The following is a 22,511-nucleotide window of genomic DNA, read 5'->3' on the forward strand; positions in this document are numbered from 1 at the left end:
TACCCGAGTGCACCTTTTCACTAGCGGTACAATTTACAGAATAATCTGCTGCTTGAGATTAAGGCTTTTCCCCAAGTGAACACAAGGGGTGAAAGATGTTGAACTGATTTGTGAATGTGACCAGTAGGGAAATGTGAAGTAATCTGATTAGCTCCTCTCCCCACAATATACTGATGACTATAGACATTAGCAATCACTTGGATTTGGGAGAGAGTACCAAAAAGGGCATACAGCGTTTTAGTGATTATCATAACATCGGCTTACAACCCTGTAACTGCAATTCCTATTAACCCTTTCGATGCTAATGACGGAACAGTTCCATCATGAGCATTGGTCGAGCTGTGCTCATGACGGAACCGTTCTATCATGACCACGCCCGTTTTCATTAGGGCCCTGCACCGGCGGTAAATCGGGGTAGCACGGATGAGGTTAAACTGTGTAGTGTTTCATTTTGCTGTGAGATAAAAATATTTTATTTGAACTAAAATATAAACACTGTGCTGAGCTATATGGTATTGTGTCTGTTGGTTGACTCTTGAGTAATTAACTCTTGTCCCCCACATTACCTACCAAAGAAGCCTTTGACTGCTTACCCTGTCTACCATGATAGGCAAGTGCAGAAAGTCTATGCCCTGCAATTACATTAATGAATACAACAGCAGAGGGCCACTCAGCTTCTATCCGTACAGATATTTTGTGTTTTTTATACATTTCCATTAAAATAAATGTTTATACTTATGATCATACTCACCTATCAATGAAATTAGGCATACATGTTGGTCTGTAAGTGACAAGCCTTTACCACCAAGACAATCCTGTATTGTGAAGGAATAATTAGAAGTAACAGGACAAGCTAACCATTAGTAATGTATAGGAATGTTTAAATAAATTGTGCTCTGTCAGTGTATTTTGTTAGTGTTTTTCCCAGTGTATTTGACTTACAATGTCTTCTTTTCCTTCCTTGCTTTCTCACTTTCCTGGTGAGCAGTGGGAAGAAATCAGTGTTATGGATGAATTGAATACTCCCATGCGAACTTACCAGGTATGCAATGTAATGGAAGCAAACCAGAACAACTGGTTGCGGACTAGCTGGATTCCCCGGGAAGGGGCTCAGCGTGTATACATTGAAATCAAGTTTACCTTACGGGATTGCAATAGCCTTCCTGGTGTACCGGGTACCTGCAAGGAGACCTTTAACATGTATTACTATGAATCCAGCAACAGTAACCTCTGGTTTATAAAGGAGAGCCAGTATGTCAAGATTGACACCATTGCCGCTGATGAAAGCTTCACTCAAGTTGACGTGGGTGATCGAGTGATGAAGCTAAACACGGAGGTCCGCGACATCAGCAACCTTAACAAAAAGGGTTTCTATCTGGCCTTCCAGGATGTGGGAGCTTGCATCGCCCTGGTGTCTGTGCGTATCTTCTACAAGAGATGTCCTCTAACTGTTCTCAATTTGGCTGAGTTTGCTGATACTGTCACTGGTGGCGACTCAACACTGGTGGAAGTGCGAGGAACTTGCGTCAACAACTCAGTGGAAGTGGACACCCCCAAGATGTACTGCAGTGCTGATGGAGGATGGCTGGTGCCCATTGGTCGCTGTGTCTGTAGGCCTGGATATGAGGAGAAGAAAGACGGTTGTCAACGTGAGTAGCATAATTACATTTCTAAAAATTTCAGTGTCAAACATTGTTTTGGAAATTTGAAGCACCAGTTTTATATAATTGAGACTTAATTATCGCTAGGTAAATTCTTTGCTTTAAAACCTAGTCTATTTTGTGTACTTTTAGATAAAGAGGACACATTTTCAAACTTTAGGCAATAAAAGATGTTACTTTCTATTGGATGGCAAAATTCTAGCACCACAAAGTGTCTAAGGTGGCACACCACTTCTTATATAGTGGTACACCCCCTTTTGTACCGCTTTTGGCCGCCATAAGTGTGGCAGGGTATGCTCAGACGGGAGTCCCTTGCTCACTTTGCCACTGGATTCAAGCAAGCCGGGCTGAAGACGGCTGGAATGCCAGAAACCGGTCCTCGGAAGCTTGTTTCCTGTCCAGGTAGGACATTGCTTGGCAGTTCAGGCTGGACTGTTCCCATGAGGCACAGGGTCAGACTGATTTGCATATAGCCATGTCTGAACTTGGGTGGCAGAGCGGGCTAAAGAACGGTGATGGATTAAACCCAGATCTTTTGACTGGGTGTGAGTGTTTGATTGATTCAGATGCTCCGTCCATCACCACCCATTTTGTACCACTTCTTATATAGTGCCATCTGTCATTACACTCCAAGTTTAAAAAACATGTGTTTCTGTGTCATCACCCTGCTACCTTGAAGGCATCAGTTGCAAGGCCTCTCTTAAAGAAGATGTCTCTGGATCTGACAGATGAAACCCATCACAGTACATATCACATCTTCTTCAATACAAATCTTGAGCACATGGTTATTGCACAGCTCAATGTTTTATGAAAGAGAATGAGGTTTTAGACTCAAATCAGGCTTTTTTGGTCGTAAGAGAACCAAGGATCTTCTCCTTGGTGGCTTTTGATATCAGTGTAGATACTTGTAGATCTGTGGGCTGCTTTCAACACAGTTGACCATCCAGCTCCTCTGCCAGTGTTTTAATTGAGGTAGGAATCATAGAAACTATTCTGACCTGGATCTAATCAATTCTGTTATGCCCTTGTACTCTTTCAATTACCTCAACTGGAAAAGTTCCCTAATGGTCTTGTCTTTGTTGTGTTTAGATGTCTGATCAAATCTCACTGGTTGTTCTTTTCTCTCTGCCCATTTCTTTGATCTGATACTGGCTACCATAATCAAAGATCTGCATCTGCATCGAGGACCTCACTGGACCAACAGTATCAATCACACCCTCTCCTGGGGGGGGAGGGGGTGGGGGGATTCCTCTACTGCAAGAAGTAGAGCATTTGTCACTTCCCATAACAATCTGCCAGACTTGATGATATTAAAAAGTTCTGTTCCGTTTCTGGCCTCCCCTTTTTTCATAAGAGCTATTGAAAGTTGTGTTAATAATGATCTGAGACACTTTGGCAATGACACTAACTCTCTAGATCAGTGATACTCAAAGTATGGCCCAGGGGCTGCATGCGGCTCTCCTGACCTTCACATGCAGCCCTCGGCTGAACAACTGCAATGGACTGCAGCTTACTTGAGACCGCATTAACATTCAGAAAGATATGAAATAACCAGGAAAGCATTTATTTACACGTTGACTGAAATAAAACAGAAGAGGCAAATAAGGTGCCCTGCACCACTTAGCCTTAAGAACACATTAATTTTTAAAGAAATCTTGAAACAAATGTCCAAAAATATGATGTAATTTCTTCAGAATTAAATAAAGTGTATTTCATTAACTGTCAGACGTGTATTACCTCAGTACATCAGATTATATCAGTAATTCAGAAGAATCTTTTCAAAAGCAGTTTTCAAAAATGAATGTACAAACATTCATGCCTCCTCCCACCCGGGCAACAATGTCAATAGTGAACTAAGAGGCAAGACAGTTGTCACATGGAGCTCTCTGTGTGGCCTGGGTTGTTATTACACATGTACTACATATTATTAAATCAAACACCAAAGACAGTTTTGTGTATTTCAAGAGGCTCTTTTGTGTCATAATGAATAAAAGTAGGCTAAAAGAAAGCAGAAAATTGCCTAGGTTCACACAATTTAGTCAAGTGGGGTAGCCCGGATTGATACTAGGTTTTTGGTTTCACATTGTACAATTTTATTTCATTCCAATGCAACAATCAAGTTTCTTCTTTTTTACACTTGACTCTCTCAAGACTTACCATGCAGTGTGGTAAAGGGCTAGCAATTCAGAGACACCATAACACCGTATTGTCAAATCTATGACTTATTAGAGACAATGGGCTTCATTTAGAGGATGGTATGGAATGCAACAATCCAAATAACTCAATGGCTCACTGACCACAATATTATTTGCTTCCACTACGACCACCTAAACATCTCTCTCAAAACCCCTATCCCACCAAGCTTGCATTAATGCGGCCCTCTGGCACACCACAGTCCATAATTTGTGCCCCTGGTAAAATATTTGTGAGTACCCATGCTCTCTCTACATGATGTCCAATCTGGGATCAGATCTTGGCTTAGTACTGAAGCAACCATCATGCAATCTGTAATGGTGGGTTGGGAATTTTTGATAGTTATGAAGTATCCTGTTGAGACACCTTTTTGTGTAAGTGGTATTTGAAACTATCAACCACATCCTTTAAGAAATATCCAGAACTTTTTTGAATCTTGCTGCAACATTCAATTGCAGTAGATCAAGGTAAGCAACTCCTTATCCAACCCAGTCACTATGCAAGTGATGTTACTTAAAGCTACATTCTAGCACAAATTCTCTTTAAATGTGCATCGTAAATCTCCTGGAGACATTATTAAGCACTATGAAACATGTTCTTACCAAGGTACGGATGGCACACACCTTTATTGGAATAACTTTGCCCCCCTATCCGTTGTCCAGTCTTAGCCTTAATCTCGCCAACATTCAATTTTGCATGATATCATTATCATCCTATATTCAATCTCAACAAAACAGTGTTTTCTATAATCTCTCCCTATCACTCCTCCACACGGGTTCCCAATCGATTGGAGTCCACAAACATCTTACTTGTAATGACCATCAATGAGGCCTCTAAATCTCCTGGTTTTATTCTAGAAAGTTATATTAGTCTTTACAAGCATATCAATACATAGCTAACAATTTCTAATGTCAGCTGACAATTATTTATACAATAAAACCCATTTAACCTGATATGATGTCAAGGAAATTGCTAATCAATTTTTTTCTTCAGATTTGACCATGGCAATTCCATTTTCACTCGTCTTCCCAAATTGCCCCATTTAATATAGTTTGAAACAGTCAGTCACAGACTGCTCATCCATAATTTGGAACTCCATTAAAATATTCTTTCCTATCTTCTTTCTTATCACCTCTCTTCAGCCTCATGCTTTCACCAAGGAGTTCCAAGCATAGCCCTCTAATTGCACCTAATTAGTTGGATAAACTGTTTGGAAGTATAGCAATTGTTTCATATTCTCCATTTTATGCCCGTAGTAGTAGAGATAAGGACCGCTACTGGCTACCCTTGATCATTGTACAACCCTCTATATTGGCTCTTGTGTGTAAATGATTAACATTATTTGATTTGTCTATGTCTTTGTACATACCAGTATGTGTTGTATTACTATGATTGATGTATTCGATGTGTATCTCTCATACTACATATATGTGTTTTTTATACTCAACTATATTCTTTGTATCCTTACATTACATGACCTGTGAAATCCTGGTTGTGTGAGTAAAGTTCTCTGACACTCTTTGGATCTAAACTTGCTTCACAACTAATGCATTATTTAACAAGTTAGTAGATAAGGCAGCACTTCTCCTGTGACAAAAGGAATAAAGAAAATGTATCAACACACCTGCTCTAATTACGAAATGCATGTAGTATAATGATGGGTCATCTTAATTTCCCACACCCACATGTACCCCTTAAATATGTCTCCCTGTGTCCACAGTTGGCTTACAAGTCTCATCCAACTGAACTCTAAAAAGTGAATGGAGATTTGGATTTACATATTATAATTTGTCCGCATAACCCTATTTCGCAGTTCACTCACTGATATCCCTGACATATCTCTAACTTTAATATAGGTCAGTTTTACCCTAAAGTGAAAAATGGCATTTCAGTACTCCAATAAATTAAATGTAAACTGAAAATTGTTATTTAGAATTTATTTAGATGTCTGATTGATGTAATTATGTATGAATATTGAAATTTCCTTTACTAATTATAGATGAGTAATTTTTGATCACCTCTTTCCAATGATCGTGACTTCTTGTCTCAGTCTCATTGTTTTCCAGCTACAGAGAATGCTCTAATCAATAAAAGGCATGGAGAATACACATGTGCGTTGGTTAAAGAGACTCTTTGTACGAAATACCAGTGCTTCTCTATGTTGAAGAGATAGCAGGCTGTCGATTTTTCAATCATCATTTGCAAAATACAACTTCTGTGAGATTACTCAGTATCAAAGTCATTGAAGTCTATGATTTCTGACAACACCAAGAAATAACAGTCTTTGTAATGAGGTAAAAGTTTGCCTATCAGCTAAGCTTCCCGAAGCTCTTTTAGTTATGCTTTTAAAGTTCTTTGGAACAGCCATTCCCAGTAACGTCAGCACTGAATAACTATTGATGATCGGGCCTCCATCATGTGATGAAAACAAAAGTTATCCTCAATGATCCAGAGTCGTTTCAGTTCATTTCACTTTTGAGTGTAATTGGGAAGCTATTCTATAGGCTGATTATGAGTCACCTTCATGATTGGCTGTCCAAGTATGAGATAGGATTTGGAAAGCACTACTCTATTCAAGTTGTACATTTGTTTTGATGAACTTGGTAGATAAATATTGTAAGCTCTGCCAGGGAAATTTAATTCTTGCCTTTGTGGACCTAGTGAATGTATTCATTTGAGTCCCACGCTAATGTTATTCAGGCCCGGACTGGCCATAGCGGGCACCGGGCAATCCCCCGGTGCGCCGCATGGGTGGGGGCCGGTTTTGGGCCCCTGGGGGCCGTTTTTGTTACTGGCTCGAAGATCGGCCCTGTAACAAAATCGTCCTAAAACCGGCAGTGACAAAGTGCTGGGCCGCCCCCCCTCCCCGAGTGGGGAGAGAGGGGACAAAATGGATAAATATTAGTATTCCTAAGGGTCTTTTCACTACTCTTCTTATGCTGGACGCTAGTACATGGCTGTCTGTACGAGTGGGTCAGGTCCCTTCCGCCGCATCTATGGTCATTAAGAATGGTTTATGCTAGGACTGTGCCCTTTTCCCTTCTTGTTTAGAGTGACTTTCCTTTAAGACTTTGTAAGACTCAGGTAAATATCCAAAAAGTAGATGACTATTCCACTAATGTATTCCAATGAAGCAGCTTTAATTAATTTGACACCCCCAAGGGCTTGTAAGAATAGTTACAACTGATTAATCTATGTAATGTTAGTAAACAGTTGAATGTAAATTCGATAAAAACAATGATTATGGTTTTTGTGGTGGTTGATGAAAAATAGTCGCTTTATGAATATGTTGATCGATAGAGTGCCCACCTTTAACTTATAGTTATGTCACTTTTGTGAAGACACAAGTTGCAAATATCATTATAGGGCAGTGCCTGTTTGGTTGACTTGGTCATAAAGGCCTTGAGGATGCTTGACTGTGAAAATTGAGGATTTCTGGTGGGACAATTATGAAACCTTGCTTGGGCAAAGCTGTTGTGTTTAGAGCTGAACTATGGGGTCGTTCTCCTTGTAAGATCATTGGAGGTTCTCATGGACTGATATGGGTGCTATCGTATTCCTTATGCTGTGACCCTTATGAAGGCTATTAGTAGGGAGTTTGGCTAAGCCCATCTTTTATCTTAAACTGCTGATAGCTTTCTTTTGTTTGGCAGCCAACTTGAACCCCTTTACTGCTAAGGCAAAAATATTTATTGAATTGAATTTCCATTGAAATCAATGGAAAGTCCATGACGAGTTACCCTTGTCATTAGCAGCCAAGAGGTTAAAGGAGGAGCAAACAGACCTTTCTGGGAAAGCCTTTTTTTGGACAAAATAACTAGATGGTGTGGAGCATACCGTTTATTTTGACTTCAGAAAAGGTTTACATCAGTCAGTTGCAGTTTCTTTTCTGAGGCGTACCAGCGAGAGCAGTTAAAATGTTTTATTCCGTAGTGCCATTAGAAATCATGCTGGAAATCTAGTGATTTTCTAATCTTGATGTTCTATATGGCATTAAGGATGCTCATTGTAGAATGAATGGTGTCAACTCCTACTGGGATAACATACCTAATGAACAATACTTGTTTGTGTGGAGTATTCCTTTGGAAATCATTTTTCCCTGTCAGACTTCTAAAATGTATACCCAGCAGGCAACAGCCCTTACAGTATTTGCGACCTATTGCTTATGAATAATCAGCTAAACGGCTGTTGAGTTTAATATTGACTGGTTGTAGCTTGATTGTGAACTCATTCATGTTGCACTTTGTATATAATGTATGTCTAATTCAATGTTAAACAAAGTTTGTGAATATGTTTAAGGTTTTATGTGGTCTGTCTTTTAGAAAGACATGCTTCAATAATGTTTGAATATGCATTTTTTTTTAAAAAGAAGTAAACTAAATACTTCAGACCAATTGAATCAGAAAAGGGTCTGAGTCTGTTTAATCAATAAACAGCCATATAAAGTTAATGGTCTGGAACTTGTTCGTATAAAAAATACTGTAGAATTAAAGCATGTCATTTTTTGAGAATATTTCCTTCTTTTTTTGCGTTTTGTATATGTGAAATATTTTTATCATTCTTGTTGTACTAAAATGTCTGCACAACAACCATTATTAATGAATAATCATTCAAAATTGCTATATTATACAGTGTTTTTGATTTTTCAGAGCAAAGAGATGTATTATGGAATGTTGGTTAAGTCAGGAAGCAGCATCACATACAGTTTAAACTGAATTTGGCCACAGTTTTCAGTTGGCTGGTTTTTTAAGTGGTTGAAGAGCTAAAGCGGGGCTATTTTACCACCTTAGAAAAAGCAAAATGGTTGCTTGTCACATGAACTTTCACGGCATGTGTTGCATTCGGTTGGAAGTGTAGCAGCATTTGTTGACATATCTAAAGTAACAAACTGAACATAACACAGGTGCATACACAAACCAACATAACACCAGAATTGTAATAAAACATGGCACATTTCAACAAAACAACTGAAGCCGAACACAGCACAAAATACGTCTGTACAACAGAAGAAAATCTCACATTGAGGCATCACAAAAGCACAGCAACACACCAATAACAAAACACACCCCAAGAACAACAAAATGCCACAATGCAAATGTGCACACAGATGTTTGTCAAATGAAGTTTCAAGCAAACAGTGCCTTAGTAGTGCCAGTCAATGTTTTTTTCATGCACCCCAGAGTCTTCTTGTACCAATATCTGGTATTATAAAGCAGACTTGGAACTATTAAAAGAGAAGTGGCCGGCACTATGCATTGTAGAACAAATGCTTTAGCTGTCCATTTGGAAGAATGTGTTGGGCTACTCCTTATAGGTTAATCAAAGAATTATACTTATCATAGGAAGCTGTGTACATTTTTGTACACAATAGGAGTGTGGAGTGGGATACCCCCTATAATAATTTAAACTATTGGTGTTTTGCATACCATTTGTATCGGAATGCAGAAATGTGTGCTTGTTTATCTCATTATAATACAAAGTAGAGACAATGAAAGAACAGTCGAAGTTGGATGTAGTTGTTTTTTTATTTTTCTAATTTTGGGGACCTCTAATCACAATTATTATTAGTCACTGAAAATCTAACAACCTTCAGACTCATAAGACCGCACTATTACACTTTGGTGCACTGGTGGAAGGCATTTTAAGAGCCACCACAGAAGGACTGTCTGACCCAAGCATTCGCTTTTGTCATTGTCAAGCTAAAGGGAGTGGACATACTTGAGGTCAGACTGGCCTATAGGGCAATCGGGCAGTTCCTGATAGGTTGGTCCGACTGGCCACAGTGCGGGTTGGTATTTTAGCAGTTATGGGCCGAGTGGGACAGTTTTTACTGTTGATTTCCCCGATATAGCACGTTTTTTAGCTATATGCTTGGGTAATGGGGGCCATTTTTATTTTGGTGCACAGGCCCATTTTTTGTCCTAGTCCTACCCTGGCCATAGTAATGTATCTCGTTGCACATCTTCACAGTGCACATTGGGGAAATCATAGCATAGCGGTCACTTTTATACAAGTGAATACACTGGCATGGTGAAAATGAATGGAGTTCTGATCCTTCACCAGTGGAGGGTCACATACTAGATAGATCACATCAGTTAGGGGCACTTTGAGATGGGATTCTCTCACAATACGATTACTGCAAGACATGCGCTACACTGATGAGGACACTGCACCAACATTCACCTACCTTTATACAGTTTCCTTTTTTATTTACCTTGTGGGGGTTGTGCCCACTTCTTTATTTTCAGCTCACAGGTGAATGACTTTTAATGGCCTATGAGTGACTGTTTTGAATCATTACTGTCATTCCTTCTCTCCGAGGCTCTTTCACTTTGCCTTGCCAGCTCTATTTTTTTGTATATTTGTACCACTAGATAGTGCCAGATTAAATCCTGCGGAAGTCCCTATGAAGTCGAAATTTCACCCCTCCCCCCGCAAAATATCTCCTAATAGGTTTTTAATTTTACCAGCCAACAATCACTACTGTATATTACACAAATGTAGGTTTGCACGCTTTTTACAAGCTGCCAGAAGATGAGCTTTTAAGAGACAAACTGTTATGTGAATCTGATGTCTCTAGTTTATGTACTTAAAGTTGTTAATGGGTACATTACATTAATACAGTATTTTCTCTAAAGAGTCTTTAATGTAAAGTTTTTGTTTCTTTGACTTGATTCATTTGTTTCTATCTTTTAGATAGAAATCTTTTGGAAACAATTTAAGAAAGCTTGATTGTAATTATCTTTCAAGATTAATTCAATATTATTTTGATCTGTTGTTCAGGGGGACCCTAAAAAGAGGGGGGTCCATAGTACGGTGCTTACTTCGCCTATTTGGTAATCTGGCACTTCCACTAGACACAATCTTCTGCTTGTTAGTGGATTTTCTTGGGGAAGAGTGAGGTGGGTGAGGTATTAAAGGGACATTCAGTTACTTTTTTAAATAATTGGAATTCAGCAGCCGCCTTGGAAGGTCGCATCTCTGCATAAAGTGTGTTTTTTGACTGTTGTTGCATTTCATGCTATTTTTCTCAACCTACCATTGTGTGAATACATGCATTTTCGCATTCAAAGAATGTACTAATTTTATTTTCATTTTGCATTTATAAAGAAACAAGTCTTGCATTTGAGTAGTGTTTATTTTCTGCCACAGATCCATGGAGACGCTCCACTTGTCATAAAGTTTTATGATATATGATTATTAAAGGAAAACAATGGAAACATCAATTGAAGTAGGACTGGATAGCCATAATATCGTTCTTAACGTTATAATTTAATTTGGAAAATAAATTAAGTTCAGAAAGGTGCATATTAGTTAAAAATCACGAAAAGGTTGCACTCTCTATAGCACATTGAGGCCAGCACAGTAACAAGCAACTTTGCAAGTGCTTCTGCAGAACAACAGCGTTTGTCTACACGGAAAGAGGACTATTTTAGTAGGTACTGTAAAAATTGCACCTAAATAAAACTAATACACATCACATGTATCGTGCAACGCATAAAAACAGGAAATAAATGGACCAGGAGTCCATGAAGCCCAGAACTTTGAGTAATGTCATTGTGAAGGGCGAAATTGCGCCTATTGGTGAAGACATAAAATGTTTAATTGCACATTAAACTCTTCTTCGCCACCTAGTCAATACCTGCAGCCAGCATCAACCATCAGGAAATAAGCACACAAAAAGCTTCCTACTTGATAGGCTTGTGGGCTCTTTGGCACTTCCCCAGGAGCCTTGCAGAAATGACTGCCTCCTCTTCAAACCCTTTGCGGGATAGTAGGAAGGTTTTATATGGGACATGTTCCTGAGCTCTTTAGTAGTAGATTGCATGTTAAAAGCGGTCGGGCGGTCGGGTGGAGCAGGGCGGATGGGATGAAGGGTATTGGAATTTGACAGACAAAGGGTTAAGTAATATTAAATAAATGCATACATGAAACCACTTACCTTGTGCTCGCCGCATCACAATCGGACAACCCCGCCCCACGCTATGCCTCTCCATCTCACCGCTCTTATCTGTGCAAGACTGTACTGGAGCTCTGGTCGTGTAGGCGTGCCACCTCACCTTAAGAAACCCCAAAAAACATCTGTATATTCCCTGAACTCTCAAATGCTCCTTATATGAAAACAGTTTTCAAAAGAACACCAAACAAGAAATAAAAGGACATTACCATTATAACACTAGAGTCCTTTAAAAAGATGGGGGAATCACTGAGAAATCAGACAGGGTCATTGAACCCCTCTGAACCCCTTGACAAGTTAGGAAAGGTAGCTGGACCACTTTAAAGGCCTTAAGAAACAAGGGAGGATGACCAAAGCACTCTACAGCCTTTGGGAAACTAGGTAGTGTCAGTGGAGCACGTTATAGGCCTAGAGAAATAAGAAGGTTATTTAAGCTACTTTACCCCCTGATAAATTAGGGGAGGTGGCTGGACTATTTAAAGGGAAGATCACTATAGCATTTTACAGCCCTTGAGAAACTAGGGGGGTCATTGGAGCACTCTGCCATCTGTCAGAACACCTTTCAGAGTGATGCGGGCACCCAGGGGCTACTGGGCCCACCTGTGATGGTTGAGGCCATTTTCTCCTGATGTTCAGAGGCGCGACCTACTAGGGATACTGAGCAACTGGGTCAAGTACCCCTTCTGCACTTGACTATCAGTTGAAGCTGTGGTCGAGCAGTCAAGGCTCACTGGGTGATGTCCCTTCACCCAGCAGGGAGACTGCAAGGCCTATGCCCCAGTCCTGGTCACAGGCATAAATCTTGCGGCTCTTCCCCCTTCTCACACAGCCTGTCTAGCTGCTTGGCAGATGACAACGTTTGGGGTCTCAAACTCCCATTCTTATACTCAATTTCCAGACACCAAAATTAAATTTGGAGTCTGAATCTTGGATATTTTGTGTTGGGATACTGCTTCTTTTGCCTCTTTTTCTTCTTTCCTAATGAAAGGTTGTCTGTCACAGCAGCAACACTCCCGACACTACAATGCACGGGAGTGGCCACAGTTCACACCTGGATATCAGCCACAGGATATGTGTATTAAAATGTTAATCCCAGACCCCAGGTTTACCAATATGATTCCCTTATCAGTCCGATATCCTTTCCTGAGATGTGTCCAGGCCCCTTATTTGTGATCTATCAATGAATCAAAGAGCAGTCTTTTGAAGTGTTAACGGCGTCTCTTTCTCCTTTCCTTCACTGTGTGTCCCGCACAGCTCACAGGAGTGAAGCAATACACAAATATGTTAGGGGGGATTCCTCGCTTCCTCATTTCTTCACCAGGCAGGCCTGGATTTCCCAAAATAGAACCCAGTGTCCTCCAAATAATGTACAATTGGAGGCACACTTACTTAGTGTACATTCACAGTACACTTACCTTTCAGCGCTGTTACTTCCATGTATTGTACCATTACAAGTACACATGCGCTCAGCACACACATTCAGTCTGCAGTACTGTTCAACACTGAAGCCTTTCTATACTATATCAGGATGGGCTATTTCCATGTATTGAACTCCACGAAAGCATGCATACACCCAGGATATGCTTCCTTTGTGTACGCACTGCTCATCACTACATCTTCCATGTAATGTATTCTTCACAGGCATACATACACTCATCACATGCACTAATCCTACATGTACTACATAGCACTGCTCTGTCTCTGTCTTGTGCCCTTCCCAGGAACAAATACACCCAGCGCAGAGGTACTATACCTGCGCTGCTCACCACTCCACATCTACCTTATGTAGTCCAAGGGTGAAATAAGCAAAGCAGAGTGAGTCTGTAGGCCTCACTCAAGTGATGCAGGGGGAAAAGGTCCTGTTCACTGCTATTGATCACTACATGGTATGCTGTCTCCATTGCACTCGTGCAGCTTAACTCATGGTGAAGGCGGTAGCCTTTCACCACTATGAGGGTAGCGATTTGAGTGCCCCTTCCGGTCCAACAAGACTCCATTCAGTGAGGCAGGCCTATGTCATGGTGCACACATATGATCTGTGTTTACCTATGACAAAAAATCAGGAAACATCCATTACAACGCAGGCATTACAATGCAATGCTTTACAACACAGCCAATACAACTCAAGTTCCATTACAACAAATGCTATTACAACACATGCCCTTACAACGCTGACCAACACCTTCCCTGAGGTAAGCACCCAGTGGTATTAGAATAGTAAATTACATTGTAATGGTGCATGCGATGTAATGGCTTAAGTTGTAATAGCAAGTGTTGTAATGGAGCTTGTGTTGTAAAAACCACATTGTAAAAGCATGCATTGCAAAAGCTTGCATTGTAACATCATACATCCCAAACAAATCCGCATTGTGGATCCATACAACAGCACAGTTGGGCAGTCAGGACAGTGGACACATCTTCTACCATGCAGAGGACTTTTCCGTTCCAACACAATCCATGAGAACTAACGAAGAACCATTTAAATGCTTTACACTTCTTGGGATAAAGAGAAACATAGAAGTGTGTCCACACCCTTGAGAGATGGGTTCCACTGAAGTAGTCAATCACCCTCCAGACAATAATGAATTCTGTTGAGTCACTCTACAGTCCAACAGATAGAAAAAAGTGACACCGAGGGCATCACTGACATAAACTACCCCCTTAAGACCTAGGTGATTGCCAATCTAGTATTACACATCTCAGAGCAAAGGGAGAGTGTTACTGAATCACTATAATACCCTTTAGAAATGTGTTGCTGCCACTAGAGCACTCCACAGTCCTTAAAATAAACTAGACTATCCCTTAAATATTCTGATGCCATGAGCTACAGGAAGTTTCAGACAGAAGAACTGCATTCATCTTCATTTCGTAAAATGACATTAGTTTGTAAAATGTTTGACTTTCTGAGCAAAATCCTATCGATCTCTAATAACAATTCAGTTTTACATCCACTTGCTTTTTAATCTCCAAAAGTCATCCTTTTCTGTCATCAGTCAATATCCATCAATTTGAAATAGACTGACCAAGCACCATCAAAGTGATACATTTAGGAGAAAGTGAGGACACTACAGGGCCATGTTGCAGCGCTTGGTCTGATCTCCTTGCCTAAAGTTTGGATGATTTGAGTCTTCAAACTAACATGAAACCCTCAGGAACTCAAACCGTTGAACTTAATCAAGGAGCGAGTCCATTGTTTGTCTCGTGAGATGTGCTAAGACAAATTCAGCGGGCTGAAATTTTGCGATGACATTTTCTCACAGTCCCTCTTTCTAATAATAATAAACATCCGCCCTCCATTGGGTTCTGCTATTTCTACTCAGTCCAAATCGGAGACATAGGGCCTGATTAGAATCTGGCATTAAGTGGAAGTGAAGATTTGTCAAGTCAAATCTTTTAAATGACCCCACGCCAAGGAAGAATGTCATGGCAAGGGGTCATTGTTTTTTTTTCAGAAAGAAAATTCTGCTTTGGGACTTTCTTTTTGAAAATAAAAAAAAATAAAAATTGATAAATGGCTCCATAATGTTGACGGAGCGGTCCGTGGTACTTACAATGTATTTCCAGGAGCCTCCGTCACGGCGGTTCTCGGAAATACAAGAGATGTCTGTAGGAGTAGCGGACATTTCTAAATCAAGTGGGTGGAGTGCTGGTTTCAGCTGAGGACAATGTTCTTGGAAAATGGCAAGCACAGGTGCAAATATGCATTTTTTTGGTGCTTTCTATGCTGGTTGTCACAGGGTCAGCTCCTTTTTTGCCAGATTTTTTAGATGACATTAAAACACTTAGAGTGTTCCAAAACAAGATAAACAGTATGAAGGTCTAAATCAGGGGTCTCCAAACCGGTCCTGGAGAGCCGGATCCATGCCAGATTTTTCAAAAAACTACATGTATCTCAATGGGGATATCCCAAAAATCTGACATGGATCCGGCCCTCCAGGACCGGTTTGGGGACCCCTGGTCTAAATTGAGGAAGTTGCCCTTTAGTAACATAAATATGATGTATTTAGTCTGAATATATGACAGATTCTTGATATTACCATCTGTTTAAAAATGTTTACATCCTGTATTTATGGGGTCCAATTCAGCCTTAACATTTTAATATATTCTATGTAATTGATGCTTCATTGATGATATCTTTAACATATGACTTCTTTAGAAAATTATCTTAAATGCACTGATTTTTATTAATCATCAATGCACTTTTGAATGACTGGCTCCATAGATCAACTTACCTGAAAGTTTCCTTGCTCAACAAAAGGTAGTTTTATTTTTCCCAAGAGGACATGATGGGATCAATTTCCACAAGTCAAGGGGACTCTATATCCTCTTCCTTCGACTGGTGAATTATCTTTCTTTTTTGTAGCAGAGGATGTCATTTCATGGTTTTAGCATCGGAAGTTAAACAGAGCAACTCTGTTATAACAGAGAAGAATAGTAGTTTGTAACGTTGTCTGTCCCAAACCAAATTTCTCCTGATTTCCATGTCACATTGTGGTTAAACAGCATGTAGATAAATTTGAGAAGATTTACAATTTGTGCTTTTGTGACATGGCAGTTTCCGAATTGTGGAACAGGAAGCAAACCAAGTCCTATTCTCTAGCACCGGTGCCCTCTTCTGTACTGAACTTGCTCTACAGAGCTCAAGAAGCCAGTTTTCGCATCTACTCCAAGGAGAAGTGGAATTATCTACTTGCTGCTGATGTACTGTTCTAATACTAGGTATCAAAATATCATGGCCTGATTTGCTTTAAACCCCAAGATCAAAGAGATTGTCCAGAGAACAATGGTCAATACTCACTGAATTTAAGAGCCTCCTGGCAGTAGTCACTGTGTCTGGCTGTAGGCAGTAGGAGTGTGAGCGAGAGAGACACTGTCAGCAAGGTGATGTAGTAAAGCCCTCTGGTACACACCTCTGAAGGGCCTCTACTCAAAACTAGAAGAGTCTCTGACTATTCCCCAGGTTCAGAGGAGAACCATAGGCAACATAATATTGGAAGTGGAAGGGACACACCTTTGGCATTCTGTTCGTCTTGACAATAGCAGAGAATTGTAGTGCTGTTAGGAAAAAGGAGAAGACCCATTTATTCAAAAGGGCAAGTTGCAATTGATTTAGCCTAAGCTTCTGACTACCACCGTGGTTTGGATCTCTGGCAGTAAATTGATCGAAACTCATTACCCCGTGGTCAGTGAAATATCATAAAAATATGGCCAGCCCATTGAGAGTGTTGCCCATTGAAATCCAGGTCTGTAAAGCATCATCAGTGGTACTCTTGACGGTGGATCTACAAGGGCACCCACCATCACCATTGCACTCCTTGAATCCTGAGAGGTCTATAAGAGGATATTGACAAAGTTATAGCCTCTGTCAGGAGCGCAAAATATCTCTGACATTGGCGATCCCGGCTGACATTTATTTGTTTCTGGGACTAGACGTGTGGTAGTAGTTCTACAGGGCCGCCTAATAAGAGGCTGAAATCAACAAATGAGATTTACTGTGTGAAACTCTGGTTATACATGTACAGTGCATTGTGCATGCCTTATGCCTTTTTAAGGAAAGCCAATCCCCACAGAAAGCAGTCATGCACAGGCGCTTAGAGAAAAATGTTGCTTTTGTTTCAATGCACAAGCCTCATAAAATAAAATTCAGTATCGGATTCTGTTCTTCTGCATTATAATAAGTCTACGGTTCACTGTGTGTAACACAGTAAACATTTTTTCAAAGAACATAAATAAAACATCCACTGTTTGTTGTTTGTACAATATGGTGCATCCTTCCGAGATCATATAAAAAGGCATATAGAACCTTATTCTTTCCTTGTTTATGAGCTTATCCTTTCATGTTTGGTTTTCAAAAAGGACTAGGACTCTTGAAATAGCAATAGAGCCATTTTTTTGCAGGGAGCTAATATTTAATGATAACTTTTTTGACTCGGGCCTGATTTAGATCTTCACAGACGGGTTACTCCATCACAATAGTGACGATATCCCATCCAAGAATTACGCCTGTTACAGGTTGCTCCATCACAACATTGGTGGATATCCCACCTGCCAAAGTATAAATCCCATTATATCCTGTGGGATTTATACTTTGGAAGGCAGGATATCCATCAACGTTGTGATGGAGCAACAAGTAACAGTCATAATTGTTTCTGGCTTAATTACTCAGAATGGATGTATGACATTACAACGCATGCTTTTACCACGCATGCTTTTACAACGCAAGTATTACAACGAAAATGTTTACAACTCATAGCGCTTTGGGGTGCTGGATAGTGAATAGTTTAATTTATTATTCCAACTCCAGTCCCCGTGGACACTAGGGAAGGTGTTGGATAGTAAATTAAATCTATTCCCTATCCTAGAGCGCCCCCCAGCGCAATGCGTTGTAATGGTTTGCGTTGTAATAGTTGCGTCGTAAAGGCACTGCGTGGTGAAAGTTGCGTTGTAAAGGATGTTCCCCCTCAGAATCAATGCAAAATCACATGTAATTATGTGTTATTGTGTGGGAAGCGTGATCCAGCATTTAGCACTATTTTCTTAGTGTAAAATCACTCTTGCATCCAAAATTAGCTCAAGGATGCATTTTGCGCTAGGAAAATAACACTAAATGCTACAGGACATGAAAAGCAGGTGCCAGGAACCACTTGCTTTCTCTTAGTTTGTTTTTCCCATGCTCCTAACAAATACTTTTAAGTACAAATTACTCTTAATTAGTGAAGCTGGCATAATCATGTCATTTTCGTAATTTCACATCACAATAGTAATGCGTAATTACTAAAATTACTCTGGTGTAAATAAAATGTAGCCCAGGCCGTGTTTAAAGGACTTGAAAACAGCAAGTATGTGAGGTTAAACAGGCATGGTGCGAGGCCTGCTCAAAAACATGGGGTCTTTCTTGTCAAATGGTTAGGTCTCGCTCATGAGTGTTTCTGAGGAGAAGCAGGACCAGGAAGATCCACTTCTCGACTTTAGCTCCTTCAGTCCAGATGCTCCGGGCCACAGTTTCTCACGGGCATTCCGTGGTCAAATGTCTCCTCTTCTGCATCCTTGCTCACTTGCTTAACAGGCTCCACATGGTTCACGTTCTCTAATTCTCCACTGGTATGAGACTCTTAGGACTTATCTGATTGTGTAGTCTTTTGTATCTTCATCCTGTAGACTCTAATGGTTTGACTTAAAACCAAAGATTGAAGATATTTGTAAGTGGTCTTCACAAGGGTCCAAGAGCAGGCCATCCTTCCATCTCCCATGTAAACCAACGCAAAGCCCATCTGAACAATCCTATCCATCACATTCCATGTCTTTGATTGACGCTCCTGGAAATTGACTATTTGATGAATAATGGGCCTTTTGAACACAACAGGGCAGATGGGTCCACTTCCAGACACTATCACAGGCGTACTAGGGTCTTCAATCTAAAAGAATTGTGAGGGGTTTTCAGCATAATGAATGTCTCTCGTCTTGCTAATTAATAAAGACAAGAAACACTGCCTGGCAGTGCAAATTTATTTGGTTGCCAGAAGCTGTCTGTGGTAGATTGAATTTGAGTTTGAATTTGAAGTTTGTGGACCATGCAACATCCCAAGGGTGTCCCAGTGGTAATAAGACGCAGTGGGAAACCAAAAAAATCGATAGTAGTAAAAGATGTGTATTCAGAGCTTTGTGAAATGCCATATGATTCGGCTTTGCATGAATTGCAATTGGAGAGCAGTTCCATGTCTGAGCCATGATGACAGAAAAAGCACGACCCACTGAAGACCTTTTATGAAACCTGGGCCTGAAACAAGAGAAGTAGAACTAGAACAAAGTTGTGTGCTGGGTTGATAATGGGTGGACAAATCAGCCATATAGTTGGAAGGACCCATCCCACGCACCGGGCTACGACCATACTTCGCTTGTGGACTGGGAGCCACTGCAAGCCGGTTAAATTTCAAGAAATACTGAAAATCAAGTAAGACTTAGGATGAGTTTTGCTGAAGCATTCTGAATCAGTTCGACCTAGTATTCTTAATAAGAAGCAATAAACAGTGCTATTCAATAATCAAGTCTGCTTGTAATCAGTACCTGAACAAGAGTTTTTTTAGATGAACTTGCACACATTTTCCTGAGCAACTTCATCATGCTGAAACAGGTTGCTGTGGTTATTAATCTGGATCGCTAAAGATTGTCTTCAAATGCTCCTGTGATCCACATACCAGATGATTGACAACAGTTGTTTGGGGTAACGCCAGGAGTGGCAGCAAATCCCCTACTTTGGGAGCACTGTTGTGTATCACGTTTCTGTGAGCTCTTCAGTCACGCCCAGCAGCGCTCCCTGCTTTTTTTTTTTAGCTCCGGCGACCCTGATGGTGGTGGTTCAGTCGTAGAGCCAGATCTAGAGGTCCTCCCTGAATTGAGGCAGTCCAAGTATTCAGCCATGACAACCTAATGGTCTGCTGCACCGCAGAAACACACTGCAAAATGTTTATAACATCTGAACATCACTGCAGCCCTTCATCTTTTACATACAGGGCACAAGTCCTAAAAAAAGAAGTCGGGGACGTTGTCACCGGAAGTGACGTCATGACAGGAAGTGACGTCACAAAAGGTGGCTTGCCCCATCGGGCTCATTGCCTCCCCTTGCTCACACCTTAGATGTGATTGCATCTGCGAAGCCAGTGCGTGTGCAGCGTGCTGTGAGCTCCGATCTCATCCCAGAGAGGGCAAAGAGTGAAGTCCAGCTGTTTGGCAGGTGGGACGGCGTCCACCCCATAAAATAAGTGGGGGGACGCCATCCACCCGCGTGGTACCCCGACTCGAGCCCTGTTTACATAGCTAAACCAAAACGTATCTTGGTCCAAATCTAAAATTAATTTACCACAAGTTTCTGCATGTGCATCGTATTTCCATGCAAATGCAACATTTCCATGTGAGTATTAACCCTTTTGCTGCGGCGGCAATTCCGCCGCAGCGCTAGGGGGTGGGGGGGGCCGCGCGGCGCTCCCACGCTGGTGACGGAACCGCTCCGTCACAAGCCTCGGGTGGGCTGTGCTTGTGACGGAGCGGTTCCGTCACGGCCCCGCCCGCTCAATAGAACGCGCCGCGCAGGCGCGAAATCGCTGCCGCGCAGGCGTTCCGAGCGGGCCTTGACGGAACCGCTCCGTCACGTGACGGAGCGGTTCTGTCACCAGCGTGGGAGGGGTTAATATTCCATGGCAAATTGTACTGTGTGCTAAAATCAAGTGTGCCGAGTGTTTCTCACTTGCGTAATTTCACATAATGTTCTCAAACATTTGGGACATTTCAGAGATAAAAATTACGGAGATTGCGCTTGGGCACAGGAGTTTCATTGTAATGTGAAATTCCACATGCAAAAAACTCTGCCAAAAATTGTCAGTAATCTTAGAGAAAATGGGGAGAATTATGGTACGTTGCTGAGATGAAATCTTCGCTCTCTCCTTAAACAGTTCTGCAAAAGCCCTTAATATCCTGTAGCAGTCTTTCTTTTGTTCTATTCCTTGCTAAGGCCCTCATGCATCTCAGCCAGATCCCTTTCGGCCAGTCGAGTACATTATTAACTCTGATCTTCCAGGCGAGACCTATTCGGCCGCCAGCTCTGCTGAGGTCTGCAGTGGTTACGAGATGAGAGTGAATCCGAGGACCGCGAGAGACCAGCTCATTTTACGGGCAAAATGCATAATTTAAGCAGTCCAAAGTGGAGTGTAAGCATTTAATGCGCAATTAATGAACTGGTTCGCACCTGTGGAGTACCTCTGCAATTGCAGATGACCGTACGGAAATTCCCGGGGTGACCTCCGACTTTAAAAGGCCAGACCACTAATTGGAGAATCTGAAGAAAACTGAAAAAATAAAGTGCCCTGGCTCTTTCTTTCTGAACATTACGCATTACAGTTGTTCCTCGCTCCGCTCAGCTATAACAATGCCGCCATTTTGAGCCACTGTTCTCTGTTGTGTTGGTGGTGGTGTGTCCAGGCTTCCTAAACCCTTACCTCTGCCCATATTCCTTTGAGAATGTGGAAGGCTGGAGGAGAAGGAGGGTACTGAGGCTCCTGCTCCAATTCCTACACTGGGGTTGAGTTGTTCTAAACTGCAAATTAAAGAAATTGGTTCCTGCCGTCACTTGGCATGCAACGACTCAAGAATTTGCTGAAAAGTAAACTTCAACCCCAATGAACCACTTGTTAGTGATGCCTCTGCTGGTTCCTGTACACTCAGCATCATCCCATCCTCATCCTCCATCCTCCCCCAGCAAACAGTAAGATATTTGTCTGAGAACAGTACTGGTAGTTTTAATTTACAATATATGATAACAAACTCTTAGTTTAGCTTCACTTTTTAATTTATTCTTTATCTTCAGCGTTCTTTACCCATATTGGCATTGCACGCACTTTTCCGTGCCATCGCTGCATGCCGCCATCTTGAGTCTCTTGTTTCGCTTATGTCCGACCATCATTATGATAATCTAGACGCATTGCTTTTGGTTGATTCGCTGCTGCTTATCTGTCAGACGAATAAAACCCCCATTGTAAAAAAGTTCTACTGCCTTATTTAAGACCAGGTGGATTCCAAATATATAATAGAATAGAAAATAAAGTGAGTCAAGATGGAGTTGGAAATTAATTTACACATGCTGTAGTAGATTTGGAAAGTTACTTTTTACCAACTCCTTGCATTGTGATACACAGGTACATGTTTTTCCA

The 22,511-nt window shown here is 41.1% G+C and overlaps 1 protein-coding gene across 2 annotated transcripts in view; it reads left to right on the plus strand.

Annotated features, from left to right (window-relative positions):
* LOC147683468 (ephrin type-A receptor 3-like) overlaps window positions 1–22,511 on the plus strand; it is a 522,416-nt gene that overhangs the window by 164,086 nt on the left and 335,819 nt on the right. For both annotated transcript variants that reach the window (XM_086943881.1, XM_086943880.1), the window contains exon 3: window positions 989–1,649. In XM_086943881.1, coding sequence (XP_086800007.1) covers window positions 989–1,649 — 661 coding nt within the window. The remainder of the gene's footprint in view (window positions 1–988; window positions 1,650–22,511) is intronic.

Source organism: Lissotriton vulgaris, chromosome 11 (genome assembly GCF_964263255.1).
Source record: "Lissotriton vulgaris chromosome 11, aLisVul1.2, whole genome shotgun sequence".
NCBI lineage: Eukaryota > Metazoa > Chordata > Amphibia > Caudata > Salamandridae > Lissotriton > Lissotriton vulgaris.